The sequence below is a fragment of the Octopus sinensis genome, linkage group LG26 (assembly GCF_006345805.1).
Source record: "Octopus sinensis linkage group LG26, ASM634580v1, whole genome shotgun sequence".
Taxonomy (NCBI): Eukaryota; Metazoa; Mollusca; class Cephalopoda; order Octopoda; family Octopodidae; genus Octopus; species Octopus sinensis.
In genome coordinates this window covers 2,311,490-2,327,776 of record NC_043022.1, presented here as the reverse complement: position 1 = coordinate 2,327,776, position 16,287 = coordinate 2,311,490, and the positions used below count along the sequence as shown (strand labels likewise).

Genomic DNA, 16,287 nt, shown 5'->3' with positions numbered 1-16,287 from the left:
AGAAGTATTATGTAAGCAACAATGGCTTGTTGGTTTTTTTGAAAGCCTAATAATAAAAAACAACTAGAAAACACTCAAATTACTCTTGATAAGCTTTCAGATAGGAGGGAGGGAGGGAGGGAGGGAAAGAGAAATTCTTCCAATTAGGTTATGTCAATATTATAAATCGCTCCAGTTTACATTTCCATGAATACTGCAAGAGACACAAACTTGGCTCAGTTCCACCAGCCACCAACTTGAGAGAATTTACAGAACAGCTACATGCAGCCACTGCAAATGGCATGGATTTTTTTCTGTTTAGTAGGTGATTTCTGATTTATCGAGGAGAAGGAGAGAAAAGGTCAACAACAAAAGCAATTTCTGTTTTTTTTTTCTTTATCAAACAAATTTTGGAAATATAAAAAAAAACAGCAAAAAAAAAAAGGATAAGAGCAGAGGCACTCCCCATAACAAAAAAATAGTGGGGTGATAATATTTATTTCTTTATTGCCCACAAGGGGCTAAACATAGAGGGGACAAACAAGGACAGACAAGGGGATTAAGTCGATTACATCGACCCCAGTGCGTAACTGGCACTCATTTAATCGACCCTGAAAGGATGAAAGGCAAAGTCGACCTTGACAGAATTTGAACTCAGAACGTAGCGGCAGACGAAATACTGCTAAGGGGACAAACAAGGGAATTAAGTCGATTACATCGACCCAAGTGCGTAACTGGTACTCATTTAATCGACCCTGAAAGGATGAAAGGCAAAGTCGACCATGGCGGAATTTGAACTCAGAACGTAGCGGCAGACGAAATACTGCTAAGCATTTCGCCTGGTGTGCTAACATTTCTACCAGCTCGCCGCCTGATATCGTGGGGTGATATTATTTGCGGGGGCAAACCCCACACTTTCCAATTATTTCTTTGAGTAAAAAGCAGGTGCAAGTGGGAATAATTAGTATAACCGTTTCTCACTGCTTTATACTGCTGGAGATAACTTTATATTGTTGCAGCGTTTGTCATGTAGCTACCAGAGAGCTACCAGAGCCAGACCCATGATGTGAAGGAAAGCAGTTCCTGTATCTGTTGTTTCAGATATGCCATACATCGTCCCTACCCAGCCTATTTCCATACTGCGAATACTAGCGTACAGGGGTTAATTGTTTAATTGTACAGAGCGCAGTGATAATTGCACAGAGTGCAGCGTTGGTGTCTCAACACGTACTCTTTCCACTGTCCAGTCTATTTCTGTATTAATACCAATTCTGGTGCTAAGCAAGGTAGACATGGTCAGAGCACAACAGTTACCATTTTTCTACACACATGTTTTTTCCATAACAGGAATCTGGAATGATCATTTACAGGATGAATTTTAAAAAAAAGAGAAAAAAAAGGCATTTACTTATGACTTGCATACTTCAGACCCTTTGGAGGACTTAGCCCTGCAAACTAAACATTTGTAAATTATACAGTGCTCCAGCTGCTTACAGTGATGGTGTTGTATCTAGGCCAAAGATATAAATATTAGCATAGCTGTATCTCAAAATTTAGAGTCTTCCACATTCCATAGTGATATCTCCCCCCTTCACACACACACACACACACCAAAAACAAACAAAAAAAGACAACAAAGAAATACCACCATCTAAAATGAAACTTTAGTGGAATGACCATACTTCTTGACTTAGGGCCTTCCTATTTACTGTCACTCTTAACTTGATCTAACTGTTGTTTTCTGAATCAATAATACCCCCCCCCCTCACTCCACCCAATGGCCTCCTCTCCTGACAAGTGAGAACTGATCCGCTAGAGTTGCATATCAAATAAAACTTTGTATTGACAAGTAAAGAGTAGTGAAAAATAAACTGAAACATGTCTGGCTTCTGGTACAAATAGCGGAAAAAAAAAATAAAACCTTTGAAAAAATAAAAACAAAGGACAATCATCATCTTCAAGCTTTTACAACTGAGATACATTTCACCCTGCCATACTAGGATCTTAGTCCCTTATTAGCTTCAATAGGTTCTCAATTTAACCCTTTAGCATTCAGATTTCTCTGCCAAATGTAATTTATTCACATTTTTTTTTTAATTAATTGTTTTTTACTCTTTTACTTGTTTCAGTCATTTGACTGGCCATGCTGGAGCACCGCGTTTAGCCGAGCAAATCGACCCCAGGACTTATTCTTTGTAAGCCTAGTACTTATTCTATCGGTCTCTTTCGCCAAACTGCTAAGTTACGGGGATGTAAACACACAAGCATGGGTTGTCAAGCGATGTAGGGGGGTGGGCAAACACAGACACACACTTGCATATATATATATATGCATATATATATATATATATATATATATATATATATATATATATATACACACAAATATATACATATATACGACGGGCTTCTTTCAGTTTCCATCTACCAAATCCACTCACAAGGCTTTGGTCGGCCCGAGGCTATAGTAGAAGACACTTGCCCAAGGTGCCACGCAGTGGGAATGAACCCGGAACCATGTGGTTGGTAAACAAGCTACTTACCACACAGCTACTCCTGCATTATCTTGTAATTTCAGGATTTCTATGATTGCTTTTTTTTTTCAGAATAACATTGTAGGGTATGTGTAAGAGGTTGGATGTAGCCAGTTTGAATGTAAAACAGGTAGAATATTAAAGCTGGGATGTGGCCAATTAAAATGCTAATGAGTTAGTGTATGTGTGTCTGCAATCAATGTAGTTTTAGTGCTCTTAGCATCAATTCAAATGTAGAAGTCTTTAAAATATAACAACTGCATGATAGCAGTGACCGGCAAAGCCTACCTTATGTAGAGTAATATCAATAGAGATGGGTGGAATATGTTTACGAATCTTTGCTTTGGTCTTGTTACATTCTGTCACCCTCATGATGGTACATACCATCAAAATGATATAGAAGCTCCTTCTTTATAGTTCAGGGTATGGCTCCGTACAGGAGAATTCTACAGTAGAAGACAGTGTAGAATTGTCCCAAAAGTGCCATGCTTTGAATCCAAACCAGGTACGGTGTGGTTGGCAAGCCAGCTTCTTACCACACAGCCACACATACGTGAGAGATCTCTGGGAGACGAAATATATTAGAAGGGTCATCGAAAGGTAAAATGGCTGGGACCTACTGCTCTGGACCAAAATCAAAAGATATTTGTCAAAATTTATTGTATTTGGAAATTAATGGTCTGCGTAAGGAGCATTCTTCTATATAGAACCAAAACCCGAGGTGTGTGCTATAAAGTGGTTGGTGTAAGGAAGGGCATTCATATGTAGAAAACAAGCAGTCCTTGGACCCATCAGATCTTGCCAAACTGTATGTATGTTCTATGTTCCATGCTGACATGGGTTGGACAGTTTGGAAAGATCTGATGAGTCGAGGCATGTTTTCTACATTTGAATGACCTTGATATTAAATCATGATGATGATGATGGTACAAGGCCATAAAATGTTGGAGAAATAGACAGGGGGAAATGTAGCAGACTTAATTCAACCACAGTACTTGACTACTATTTATTTTCTAAATTCAGGAAGGAATAAACACATCTGATCTCAATGGAGTTCAAACTCGGAAACTAAAGAGATGGGGTTAAATACTAAAAAAAACGTAAAGTTACCTTCTTGGGTCATGCTGACTTATAAGAGCCAATTTCCTGGTCTCCATGGCATATAAATCCTCCTCCTGGACAGGACGCTGGTCCATCACAGGATTATACTCATTTCCGCCAGTACAGTGAAATGAAGTGTTTTGCTCAAGACAAAGCGTTGCCTGGTTTAGGAATTGAAACCACAATCTTACGATCAGGAGTCCAACACGCTGCTCAGCCCGGGAATTGAAACCACAATCTTACGATCAGGAGTCCAACACGCTGCTCAGCCCGGGAATTGAAACCACAATCTTACGAGCATGAGTCCAACACGTTGCTCAGCCCAGGAATTGAAACCACAATCTTACGAGCATGAGTCCAACACATTGCCCACTTCAGGAATCAAAACCACAATCTTATGATTAGGAATTCAATGTGACGCCCGGTCCTGGAATTGAAACCACAATCTTAAGACCGCGAGTCCAACACCCTAACCACTAGGCTATGAACCTCCACAGGAGGTCTTTTAATATACTGTTGTTGCTCTACCATTTTCATTCCTGCCTAGTTTTTAATTTAACTAGTTTTAATTTAAAGAACAAAATTTCTAGTCTCCAATTTAACAGCCACCACCTTTTTTTTTTTCTTTCTTTCAATTTCAGCTAATTTTTGATGCATTAATTAATATCACTAATTACTAATCAGAGAACATTTTCATGATCAAAAGCTGACAATTATACTATCTGCAATATACAAAGAAGCACACACACACACACACACACTTTCTGTTCCCCACCACCACCACCACCATCAATACACTATGGTTACTTTACAAAGATGAGAGACATGAGAGGATTAAATAAATAAATAATGCATGCTAGATTAATTGGGTTACTATGGTAACAGATAGAGTTAACAAGAATTTCAGGTTTCCTACCAACTGTAGCTAAGTCTTAAAGCCTATTGTAGGATCCTTAATATCCTTCCTTCCTAAATTCATCCGCAGAATTTTCCAAGAAAAATTAGATAAAGGACAAATTTAAATGATATTCAAACTAGTGTTCTCCGCATTATCACAAGCCATACATGCCCACCCCCCGCCACCATCATAGGCTGTACACATTCACACACGTACACAGAGGGTATACACAGCTATATATACACATACGCACACACTCAGCATTACCACAGGTCATACACAACTAGACACACACACATACAAGTGTACACAGCTAAACACACACACACACAGGGTAAACACAGCTACACACACACAGGGTAAACACAGCTACACACACACAGAGTAAACACAGCCACACACACAGGGTAAACACAGCTAAACACACACACACAGGGTAAACACAGCTACACACATACACACACAAACACAATGGGTATACACAGCTACACACACACAAAGCATACCCAGCTGCGCACACATACACTCTGCACCACCACAGGTTACACACATACACAAATACAGTTATACACATCTACACAAACATGCACATATACACACTGCACCATCACTGGCTATATAACATACACACAAACACACACAACCTCCACACTGTCACAGAATATGCACACACATACCCTCTACACCCTCATAGTCTATACATACACATAAGCTCTGTACTGTCGCCGGCTCATAGTATCACAGGCCACATCATCATCATCATTTAGCGTCCGTTTTCCGTGCTAGCATGGGTTGGACGGTTCAACTGGGGACTGCGAAGCCGGAAGGCTGCACCAGGCTCCAGTCTGATCTGGCAGTGTTTCTACAGCTGGATGCTCTTCCTAACGCCAACCACTCCGTGAGTGCTTTTTACGTGCCACCCGCACAGGAGCCAGACGGAGCTGGCAAACGGCCATGAACGGATGGTGCTTTTACGTGCCACCGGCACGGGGGCCAGGCGAGGTTGGCAATGGACACGAACGGATGGTGCTTTTACGTGCCACCGGCACACATACACACAAAAACACACATGTGGCCCCGAACACAGCAAAACAAAATTATTAGAATTAATGTTTTTGGCTACTCCGCCTGAAACCATCCTGATTCTAACATACAAGCTTCCTGTTTTGAAGTAATTTAAATTGAAAACTTCCTGAAAATTTTATATAAATTCATGTTCCAAACATCAGCTTAATAATGACAAAGTTATTTTATTAAATTCTTAATTATTTAAAAAAAATAATTGGAACAAAAGCAGTACATTTCAACAGAAATCATAATTATCATCCTCGTCATTGTTTAATGTCTGCTTTCCATGCTGGCATGGGTTGGACGGTTTGACTGAAGGCTGCATCAGGCTCCCAATCCGATCTGGCAAACTTTCTACAGCTGGATGCCCTTCCTAACGCCAACCACTCTGAGGGTGTAGTGGGTGCTTTTTACATGGTTCTGCAATGATTTAGACTTGGAAAGAGCACACAGTTCACACAGGCAGCTGTCTGCTTCAATCCATGTCTTCTTCTTTAACTAAGCACTTACAAACACGAAATGAGACTACTTGGCACAGCTGTTTAGACACTAGCAGTATGGCATGGCTGACTTGCCAGCCTGTTTTAGTGACTAAATTTTTGGCATTAACAGCAAACCTAACAGGCACATACAGAAATACAGATAGAGACATTAGGACATCTAATGTTTCAAACTCTACACTTTGTGTTTCTTATATTAAAAATGGAATTATATCCAGATGATCAGATTTAACCCTTTAGCAGTCAGATTACTCTGTCAAATGTAAAGCTTATTTATTCACATTGTTTTGAACTCAGCATGTATTATCTCTTAAGGCAGTGGTCCCAACTTTTTCACTATAAAGGACCTCACTTTAATTTAAATGAGTTTTCCCCCATGGGCCCCAGGATATGGAAAAGCCTGCCAGCTTAACATGCTGACGAACCCCCAGTATCACCTTTGCAGACCACGAGTCCATGGACCACAGGTTGGGAACTGTTGTCTTAAGCCATGTGGCCTAGTGATTAGCGTGTTGCACTCACGATCGCCAAATTGTGGGTTCAATTCCTGGACCGAGCAGTGTGTTGTGTTCTTGAACTTAAACACTTCATTTGATGTTGCTCTAGGGTTAGGGTCAGGGTGGAGACCAGCGTGCCAAAGAACAGAGCTAACATTTCCTCTCTATGCCATAAAAGGCAACTAAAAAAGGCTGAAGTAGGATTTGCACCCTTACCTCATAAAGACCTCGCCAACAATGACTACCCAAACAGACCCATGGGTTGAAGATTTGTTGCCTGAGTGGTGCAAAGGTGTCATCTACTAGGATCATGGAATCACCAATAAATGGTCGGTGCAGCAATGCACTATTACAGCAGATGCAACCCCTCCCCACTGCTATTACTACTGTCCCTTAGCTTCAAGATTTCAATATCATCATTATCATGACAGTGTATTTTTAGAATTACATCATAGGGTAAGTGTGAGGGCACAGATCTTGTTAGTTTGAACATAAAACAAATAGAATATTTGGGTAAAAACCCGAGCCATTTCAAAGACAGCCAATAGCAAAATACGTACCGGATAGGGTTCTCGGTAAATGGTATATCCCGTTGATGGAGGAATTCCATACCTAGCGTTAGGTTCTTGAGGATAAGGGTAAGAAGACCGAGGCATAGAAGGACTAGCTGTCCGAGAACGTTTATAAGAACCTCCAGCAGTATGTGGTGAGCCAGCAGGGCCCCTGAAAATAATAAAAGGAAAAAATATTTTTAATAATGAAGCTTATCAGATAAAAGCACACGTATCAGCAATTTATTTGCATATTTTTTGAAAAAAAAATCATAAAATGAGATTAACAAAATCTAATCAACTGTAAGACCACATGGAAAAGACTTATCGCTTATTAAGCCTTCGTACAAATCAATAATTGGAAAAAAGAAAATAATAATAATCGAAATTTGAGTATAATATACATATATAATAAATATTTTTATGCAGATATAGACATGCATGCACATACATGTTAGTCATAAGGGCAATAAATTCATCAGGAAAATTTTTGCCCGATATATTAATTCCCAAGATAGTTACTGACGAGTAAATTTTAATAGCAAAAGCTCATAGCTAGGATATTTTTTCTATTTTTTTCCCCACAGGTTCTCGGCAATTTGATTTCAGTCTCTACATATTGTATACACACAATCAACACTATTTCGGAACAAATAAAAATGAAACTACACGAAGAAGATAGCCTCTGTGCAGCATATAAGCTACTGGGAAAGACTCAAGAGATTAAGACTCTATTCCTTAGAGCGAAGGCGAGAAAGATATGTCATAATATACATCTGGAAGATCCTAGAAGGACTTGTCCCAAACTTTGGCATCAAGAGTTACACAAATACTAGAACTAGGCGCCACTGCATAGTGCCAAGAACTCCAAATTTGCCATCAAGATGTAGGACAAGATACTGTGATAGCCTGGGCTTCAGAGGCCCACAGCTCTTCAATATCCTTCATGGGGTGGATGCAGATGTCTTTAAAATAAAACTGGATCTCTTCCTGTCAGGTGTCCCAGATGAACCAACTTCACGGCAGGAGGTGCAGATGAGGGCAGCTGCATCGAACTCTCTCATGCACCAAATGGCAATTGCTAAAAAGCATTCGTGAAGTAAAATCATGTAGCAACAACAAATGGTGGTGCCCCGGCATGGCCACAGCTCATGAGCTGAAACTAGATAAAATAAAAATAAAATAAATAATACACTGAATAAAAAAATTTTTAAATCTGCGTTCTATAGTATAGTCTGCCCTGGTTTTCAAGATGAATATATAAAAGGAAAATAGCATATATTCTTTAATTTTTTCACTTGTTTCAGTTACAGCCATGCTGGAGCACTGCCTTAAAGGGTTTTAGTTGAACAAATCAACCCCAGGATTTTTTTCTTTAAAACCCAAGAGTTATTCTATCAGTCTTTTTGCCGAATCGTTGAGTTACAGGGACCAACAACAGCTGTCAAGGAGTGAAGAGGGGTATAAACACAGACACAAACACACACACACACACACATATGGGCTTCTTACAGAGTTTGTCTACCAAATCCACTCACAAGGCTTTGGTTGGCCCGAGGCTATAGTAGAAGATACTTGCCCACGGTGCCACGCAGTGGGACTAAACCTGGAACCATGTGGTTGGTAAGCAAGCTACTTACTACTATTGTTTACATTTTGAACCATTTACATATACTTGAGGGCACCAAAACCTTTCAAGTACTTGAGGCCTCTATGGGTCTTAAATTGGTGCCAATCTTTAAAACTGAGTGCACCACTGAAGCTCATTAACCCTTTCGTTACCAACCCGGCTGAATCTGGCTCTTTAGTATAAATGTCTTGTTTTCATAAGTTTTGAATTAAAATCTTCCTCCAAATCTTAGTCGCAATTTATGTTCCTAACACTAGCTCAATGATAACGAAGTTATTTTACTAAATTCTTTGTTATATTTAAAATAATTGAAAGAAACACAGAGCATCTCAAAATAAATACAGTACAAAAGGGGTTAACCCTTCAGCATTTAGATTGTTCTGTCGAATCTAATACTTATTTCTTAATATTGTTTTGAATTCATCAGGGATTTGTCTTGTGGCTTCATGATTTCGATGATGTGATTATTTTTATTACGACATTGTAGGGTGAGTATGAGATGCAGGATCTGGCCGGTTTGAACATAAAAGCAGCAAAACATTTCGGCTGGATACGGCTAGTTTAAATGCTAACGGCTTAAACATTTGCCAGTCTTTTAGCCAAGCCAACTAATCCCAACCATATCCTCCTCAGATACAACATAGCAGCTGTAGATAAAGTTACAATAGTTTGAATTCCTGACTGAAGGTTATGTTAAATCAGAATGAATACTAAAATTGATGAAAAGTTTAACTAGAAAGCGTTAACCATATTAAGATATCACAAGTTCTGTTATAATATCTTTAGTACGTCCACCCACTTTATATGCGTCAAACATCACCTCCCCACCTACAACAATAATTGTGCCAATCCCCAAAACTCAACATCCTTAAATTCTTAAGATTTATCTCAGCATAACAACAGCACTTCACTTACACATCCTGCTATGATAGTGTTAACTGTCCTAACTCAAACCCTAATTTGAAGTTATCAGCAACACTGAAGGGGTGGTCACTCTCTAAACATTATAATCTAGAATTTACAGTTGCCTAGATCCTTAAACATCGGTGTCTAGGGTGGGTGCTAGGCTAGATCTCTAAAATGTTTAGACATATATGTACATACATGCACACAAAAACATAACTAAATCTTGATTTTATATATATATAAGGAGTGGCTGTGTGGTAAGTAGCTTGCTTACCATCCACATGGTTCCGGGTTCAGTCCCACTGCGTGGCACCTTGGGCAAGTGTCTTCTATTATAGCCTCGGGCTGACCAAAGCCTTGTGAGTGGATTTGGTAGACGGAAACTGGAAGAAGCCCGTCGTATATATGTATATATATATATATATGTATGTGTGTCTGTGTTTGTCCCCCCACCATTGCTTGACAACCGACAGTGGTGTGTTTACGTCCCCATAACTTAGCGGTTCAGCAAAAGAGACTGATAGAATAAGTACTAGGCTTACAAAGAATAAGTCCTGGGGCCGATTTATTCGACTAAAAGGCGGTGCTCCAGCATGGCCTCAGTCAAATGACTGAAACAAGTAAAAGAGAGAAAGAGAGATATACACACAGACACACACACACACACATACATGGAGGTGGATGGCTTAGTGGTTAGGATGTTGAACTCATGATCATGAGATTGTGGTTTCAATTCCTGGGAATGTGCGATGTCTTGAGTTCGTGTGCAAAACACTTCATCTCATGTTTCCACAGTCCACTCAGCTGGCCAAAATGAGTAATCCTACAATGGGCCAGCAACCTGTCCAAGAGGGAAATATATATACATCATGGGAGCCAGGAAACTGACTCTACAAGTCTATATGACTCAGGAAGGATCTTTATTCTTTATGTAAAGTATATACATACATACACAAAACATGTGTACATGGTTATAACCATGAACTTTTATTACAAATATATATGAATGCGTGTGTATACACACACACACACACATACACATATATATAAATATACATACACATACACATGAAAACAGCCTTCAAAGCCATTTGGGAGATCATGAGTCACTGAAAAGGTTGCAAACGGCAATGAAAGAACTTTGACAAACAAATAAACTGAATGACTGTTTAACCAACATGTTATACAAATAATTGATTCATTAGTTGAATGGACGCTTAACCAATTGACTAATAATAAAGAAGTGGAATTGAACGGGTGTCATATTATTGGTGTAATAGCTCTCCCAAGACACAATATATATCTAATATATATATATATATATATATATATATATATATATATATATATGGAGAGAGAGAGAGATATTATATTTTTTGAAATTTGATTTAGTATTTCTAAATTGAATTTTTCCCTGTAGGTTTGGAATAATATTCCCTCATATTATTATTATTATTATTATAATATATATATATATATTAATTAATCAATATAAGGGTAGCTCAGAATTACTACTATTTTGCAGTTTGAGTTTAGCTGCTCTTTTCAAGTGAGTTGAACGGCCTGTCAGGGTCATTCCTTAATACTATTGTTGTATATATATATACATACATATATATATTCTTTTATTTGTTTCAGTCATTTGACTGCGGCCATGCTGGAGTATTGCTTTTAGTTGAACAGATCGCCCCCAGGACTTATTCTTTGTAAGCCTAGTACTTATTCCATCGGTCTCTTTTGATGAACCACTAAGTTACGGGGACATAAACACACCAACACCAGTTGTCAAGGGATGGTGGGTGGACAAACACACACACACACATATATACATACACACACACACACAAATATACATATATATATACAAGCGAAGGGGGTTAAATGACGCACAAATGAAAGGGTTAAATAACGTACAAACGAAAGGGGTTAAATGATGCACATCGAAAGGGGTTAAATAACACACAAGGGGGGGGGGGGTAATGACGCACAAGCGAAAGGGGTTAAATACACACAAACGAAGGGGGGGTTAAATGACACGAAAGGGGTTAAATGACACACAAGGGGGGGGGGGGTAATGACGCACAAACGAAAGGGGTTAAATGACACAAATGAAAGGAGTTAAATGATGCACAAACGAAAGGGGTTAAATACACACAAACGAAAGGGGTTAAATGACGCGCAAACAGTAAAATTACCTGCAAAACTAAAAATGAAGAGTTACGGCTAAATAGCTGTATACAATGCAAAAAGTTGGAAAACCCTGTTACTGACCTACAGTTGACCTCCTTAATGATATTAAATCCTCTTCATAATTAATATCTTTTAACGAATGGCTCATTTAACAGCAGAATGTCAAAAGTTTGCTAATCAAGAGGATATTCTAAAAATACACCCAGAATATTGTAATATTGTATCAGTGTGAAAGGTTTTAAAATAAATCTTGCATAAATACAGGCTGCCAGCCTTTGCTAATTTGAGAAGTAATGAAATTATTATTCTTTACCTGATAACCATGCTCATTACACCAAATAACCTCTCTGTTTACAGCTTGTCGGTTATACTTCAACTATGCATGTTGTACACCCTGTCTACATAGCAACCTGATAAACAAAACCCAAAGTTGTCATACTCCCCTCTACCCTACTTCTAGGTCACACCCTGCAACAGTAATCAAAAACGAACAAGATTTATTTGGTTACTTACAAAAATTTCAAGTCAATGACCTCTAACCAATCAAGAAGACTACAGTCTAGTATTATAACAGCAGCTAATAGAATAGTAGGAGTGGGAGCTAATGTAGTCAACAGAGTGAACCAAAAACGAAATTACAATTACACCTGTTGTGAAGAGGTGGAAAACATTATTAGCATAAATAATTCTGACCAAATAAGCAAAGGGACACAACTCCAAAACCCCCCAAATTATTAAAACTAGATTGTATCTGCATTAGATAACCAATCTTTGATGAATGACTTAAGTTTATAATATGGGTAATCTATATGTTTATAGTTCTAATATTCTTTTGTAAAAATTTAGCAAAATAAACAATCTAAACACATTTTTGGGATTACAAGCTTAATTTTCATATCTGTGAGGACTCTTAAATAACTAAGTGAAGAAAAAAACAAACAAAATGCCCCCAATATCTGAGAAAATAATTGGTTCTAACCTATAGATCCAAAACAACCATTTTTATATAAAAAGGTTCCTTCATACAAATAGTTTTGTTAACCAAACAGTGAAACATTCTTCCATCACTGTTTCATATGCTTTATTGTAAGGGAAACAGTTGAAGAGGTTTTACTCTTTCTTCTTTGCACAGAATGTTATTTACCTAAATGGACTCCAGTGATTGGTTAAAATTGCCGAAATGCTCGAAATTAAAGACGAAATATGTTACAACATTTAGAATTTTCTCAATAAAGCCATGAAAAAATGATGTTTTATAAACACATTCTACCAGTATACGAAGTTTAAGAGTGTTTAGTTAACTAGAAATTGTGTTGAAAAGTGCTGTTCAAAAGGAAAAGATCCAGAAGCTCATTGTGTATATATACATTGTGTATATATACACATATATATATGTTTGTGTGTCTGTGTTTGTCCCCATCACCAATGCTTGACAACCGATGTTAGTGTGTTTATGTCCTCGTAACTCACTGTTTCGGCAAAGGATACTAATAGAATACTAGGCCCACAAAGAATAAGTCCTGGGATTGATTTGTTTGACCAAAAGCAGTGTTCCAGCATGGCCACAGTCTAATGAGTGAAACAACAGTGAAACAAATTGAACAGCTGCTTGTTACAGTGGGTCTTGTCTAAAAAACTCATTCCGAAAAGCTCTACCTGCGACGATTTCATCTCAATCGAAGGAGAGGAGCTTTCTCCGTCCGGGTTGCGGATCCGTGGAACAAGAACAACCCAACCTGGGATGTATAATAATGTTGCAATACTGAGCAGAATACTTTTAGTCTCAGCTTGGCAGTGTTTCGAATGTCTTGAGATTTTCTTTACAAAAGAAACACACCAATCTATCATGTATGATCCCTTTGCCATCCATATACTTGGAATTTTTAATTTATATATATAAAAACACCAATGTTATAAACAAACAAACAACAATGAAATAACACACACTGGTTTATTAATCATTGTAAAAAGGGACAAAAAACTGCAAACTGATCAGCATCACATTTATATAGAAGCCTGAATTCAAAAACAAATTAAGGATAGATAGGGAGGAAGAGATTGATAGCTAGGTTGATAGAGAGGGGGGGGATGGGTGGATATCTAGAGAGATGGATGGATGGATGGGCAGATAGATAGATAGATAGATAGATGGATGGATGGATGGATAGAGAGATAGATATAAACGGTAGATAAATAGATAGACAGATAGATAGTGATGGATGGAGAGAGTTGGAAAGAGATAAGTATAAAAGGTTGATAGAGATGGATGGATAGAGATAGATAGATACATACATAGAGAGGGATGGATGGAGAGATAGATATAAAGGGTAGATAAATAGACAGATAGCTAGGGATGGATGGATACAGAGTTGGAAAAAGAGAGATAGGTACAAAGGGTTGATAGAGATAGATGGATAGAGATAGATAGATAGATATATACATACATAGAGAGATAGATATAAATGGTAGATAAATAGAAAGACAGATAGATAGGGATGGATGGATAGATAGAGATGGAAATAGAGAGAGGTATAAAGGGTAGATAGATAGAGATGGATGGATAGAGGAACATAAAGATGGATAGATGAATGGATAGATAAATACATAGAACTATTGAGCAAGAATACCAATTCTTGACATTACTTGTGATAAACTATACAAAAAGATTTCAGATTAGGAGATGAGGAGGCAGAAGTGGAGGGAAAAAGAGAGATGGGGTGGTGGGGGTGGGGGTGAAGCTACAGTGAATATTAACTGATTCTCTCTTGTGCCTTCCTCTTAAGAATCTTAATGGCTGCAGACATGGCTTCTATGAAATAAGTAAAGATGCTTGTCACATGATTTATCAAATGAAGATGCACTATCTCACACACACATACATACAAAATAAGGCGGTGTAGCAGGAGTGGAGGAAAATGTTAGAATATGTCAAGGTTATAGAACAAAGATCTTTCATGTTGAAAAGAGCTTTAGGTTGGTTCATTTGAAGAATTTGCAACAAACTACTTTCTTCTTCTTCTTCTTCTTCTTCTTCATCTCCTGTGACTTTCAATTCTTTGATCTTGTTGCTATTCAAGTGACGCAAGCTGCTGTTTGTTATTATAAGACAAATCAGATATTTTATCCCAAAAAAAAAAAAAAAAGAAACTACATATTAAAAACCTAATCGAATTCGACACAAACCTCCCCACACTTTTCCAAGAATGCTTTTTCCCTCTTCTTCTTTTTAACTCAAACGAAAACATAACTAGATTAATTAAAACAGCCATTGTTTTCCAAACAACACGACACCCACATCGGGATTAAACTATTAGCTTTCAGAAAACTGCTTTTATTAATCTATAAAGTAATGATACAAATAAAACAACTTCTATTAGGAGCTTCATCCGCCACCATTCTTCAGAAAGTCCCCTCCTGTTAAGGGGATACCTGTCTATGCAAAAAAACCAAAATATTCTTTAAAAAAAAATGGTGTTTCCCCCCCCCCCACTTCTCTCCTGCTTCTTCTCCTCTCAGCCAACAAAATTTTCTCCCATGCATCTACTGTTTTAGTTCGCCCTGCATGGTGAATACTATACAAACAACATAGCACTTAGATTTCACTGCAGTGTTATTCATCATAATATCAAGGCTAGCTCTGGCTGATAGACTTGTTTTCTATTTAGCAGTTTCTCTCTCTAGCCATACCAACCACAAAACATCTCTTCCTCCTCTCTCTCTCTCTCTCACACACACTTCTAATACCTTTCTGTTCAGCATATTACACACACACACACTATATATATATATATATATATATATATATATATATTTATATATACACATACATATATATATATATTATATATGTTCTCAACAGTAATATCTAGCACCAATTCCAAATAAACTCTAGCCACAGAATCTGAATTCCAGCTCCAACCTCTTAAAACATTTATTTATTTTTCCTCCCTCTCACACACACTGTCTCTCTCTCTCTCCTCCCTCTACTTCCCAGCAACATTGTAGTTTAAAGTTGGACTATTCCCACAGAGAGAAAGAGAGAGACGATAGATAGATAGATAGATATATAGGCAGTGCTTGGGGGGAGGAGGAGGGGAGAATGCTGTTTCCTGCCACTATTTTTAAGTGTGTTAGCACTGGCAAACATAAAAACCAGAATGAGGCTATCAGGCTGGCTGGCTGTAGGTGGGTAACAACAAGTCATGATGAGGACAACCCACTCCTCTGGCACCAGGCCTTTCCATCCTCCCCACCACCACCACCACACCTCCTCCTCCTCTTCCCGCCTCTCTCCCTGACTCAATGATAGTTTACCCTAAACTAGGTCAGATCCTGCAGAAAACCGTAGCTGACCTTGTTTTGACACTTGCTTACACAAATGCTAAGAATTATAATAAAGGATGAAATATATCTAAGTCAGAGTATTGCTCTGA

The 16,287-nt window shown here is 38.1% G+C and overlaps 1 protein-coding gene across 15 annotated transcripts in view; it reads right to left on the bottom strand.

Annotated features, from left to right (window-relative positions):
• The window catches only part of LOC115224827 (nuclear receptor corepressor 1), a 264,736-nt gene that overhangs the window by 190,201 nt on the left and 58,248 nt on the right, over positions 1-16,287 (bottom strand). For all 15 annotated transcript variants that reach the window (XM_036513601.1, XM_036513610.1, XM_029795755.2 and 12 more), the window contains exon 2: positions 7,138-7,300. In XM_036513601.1, coding sequence (XP_036369494.1) covers positions 7,138-7,300 — 163 coding nt within the window. The remainder of the gene's footprint in view (positions 1-7,137; positions 7,301-16,287) is intronic.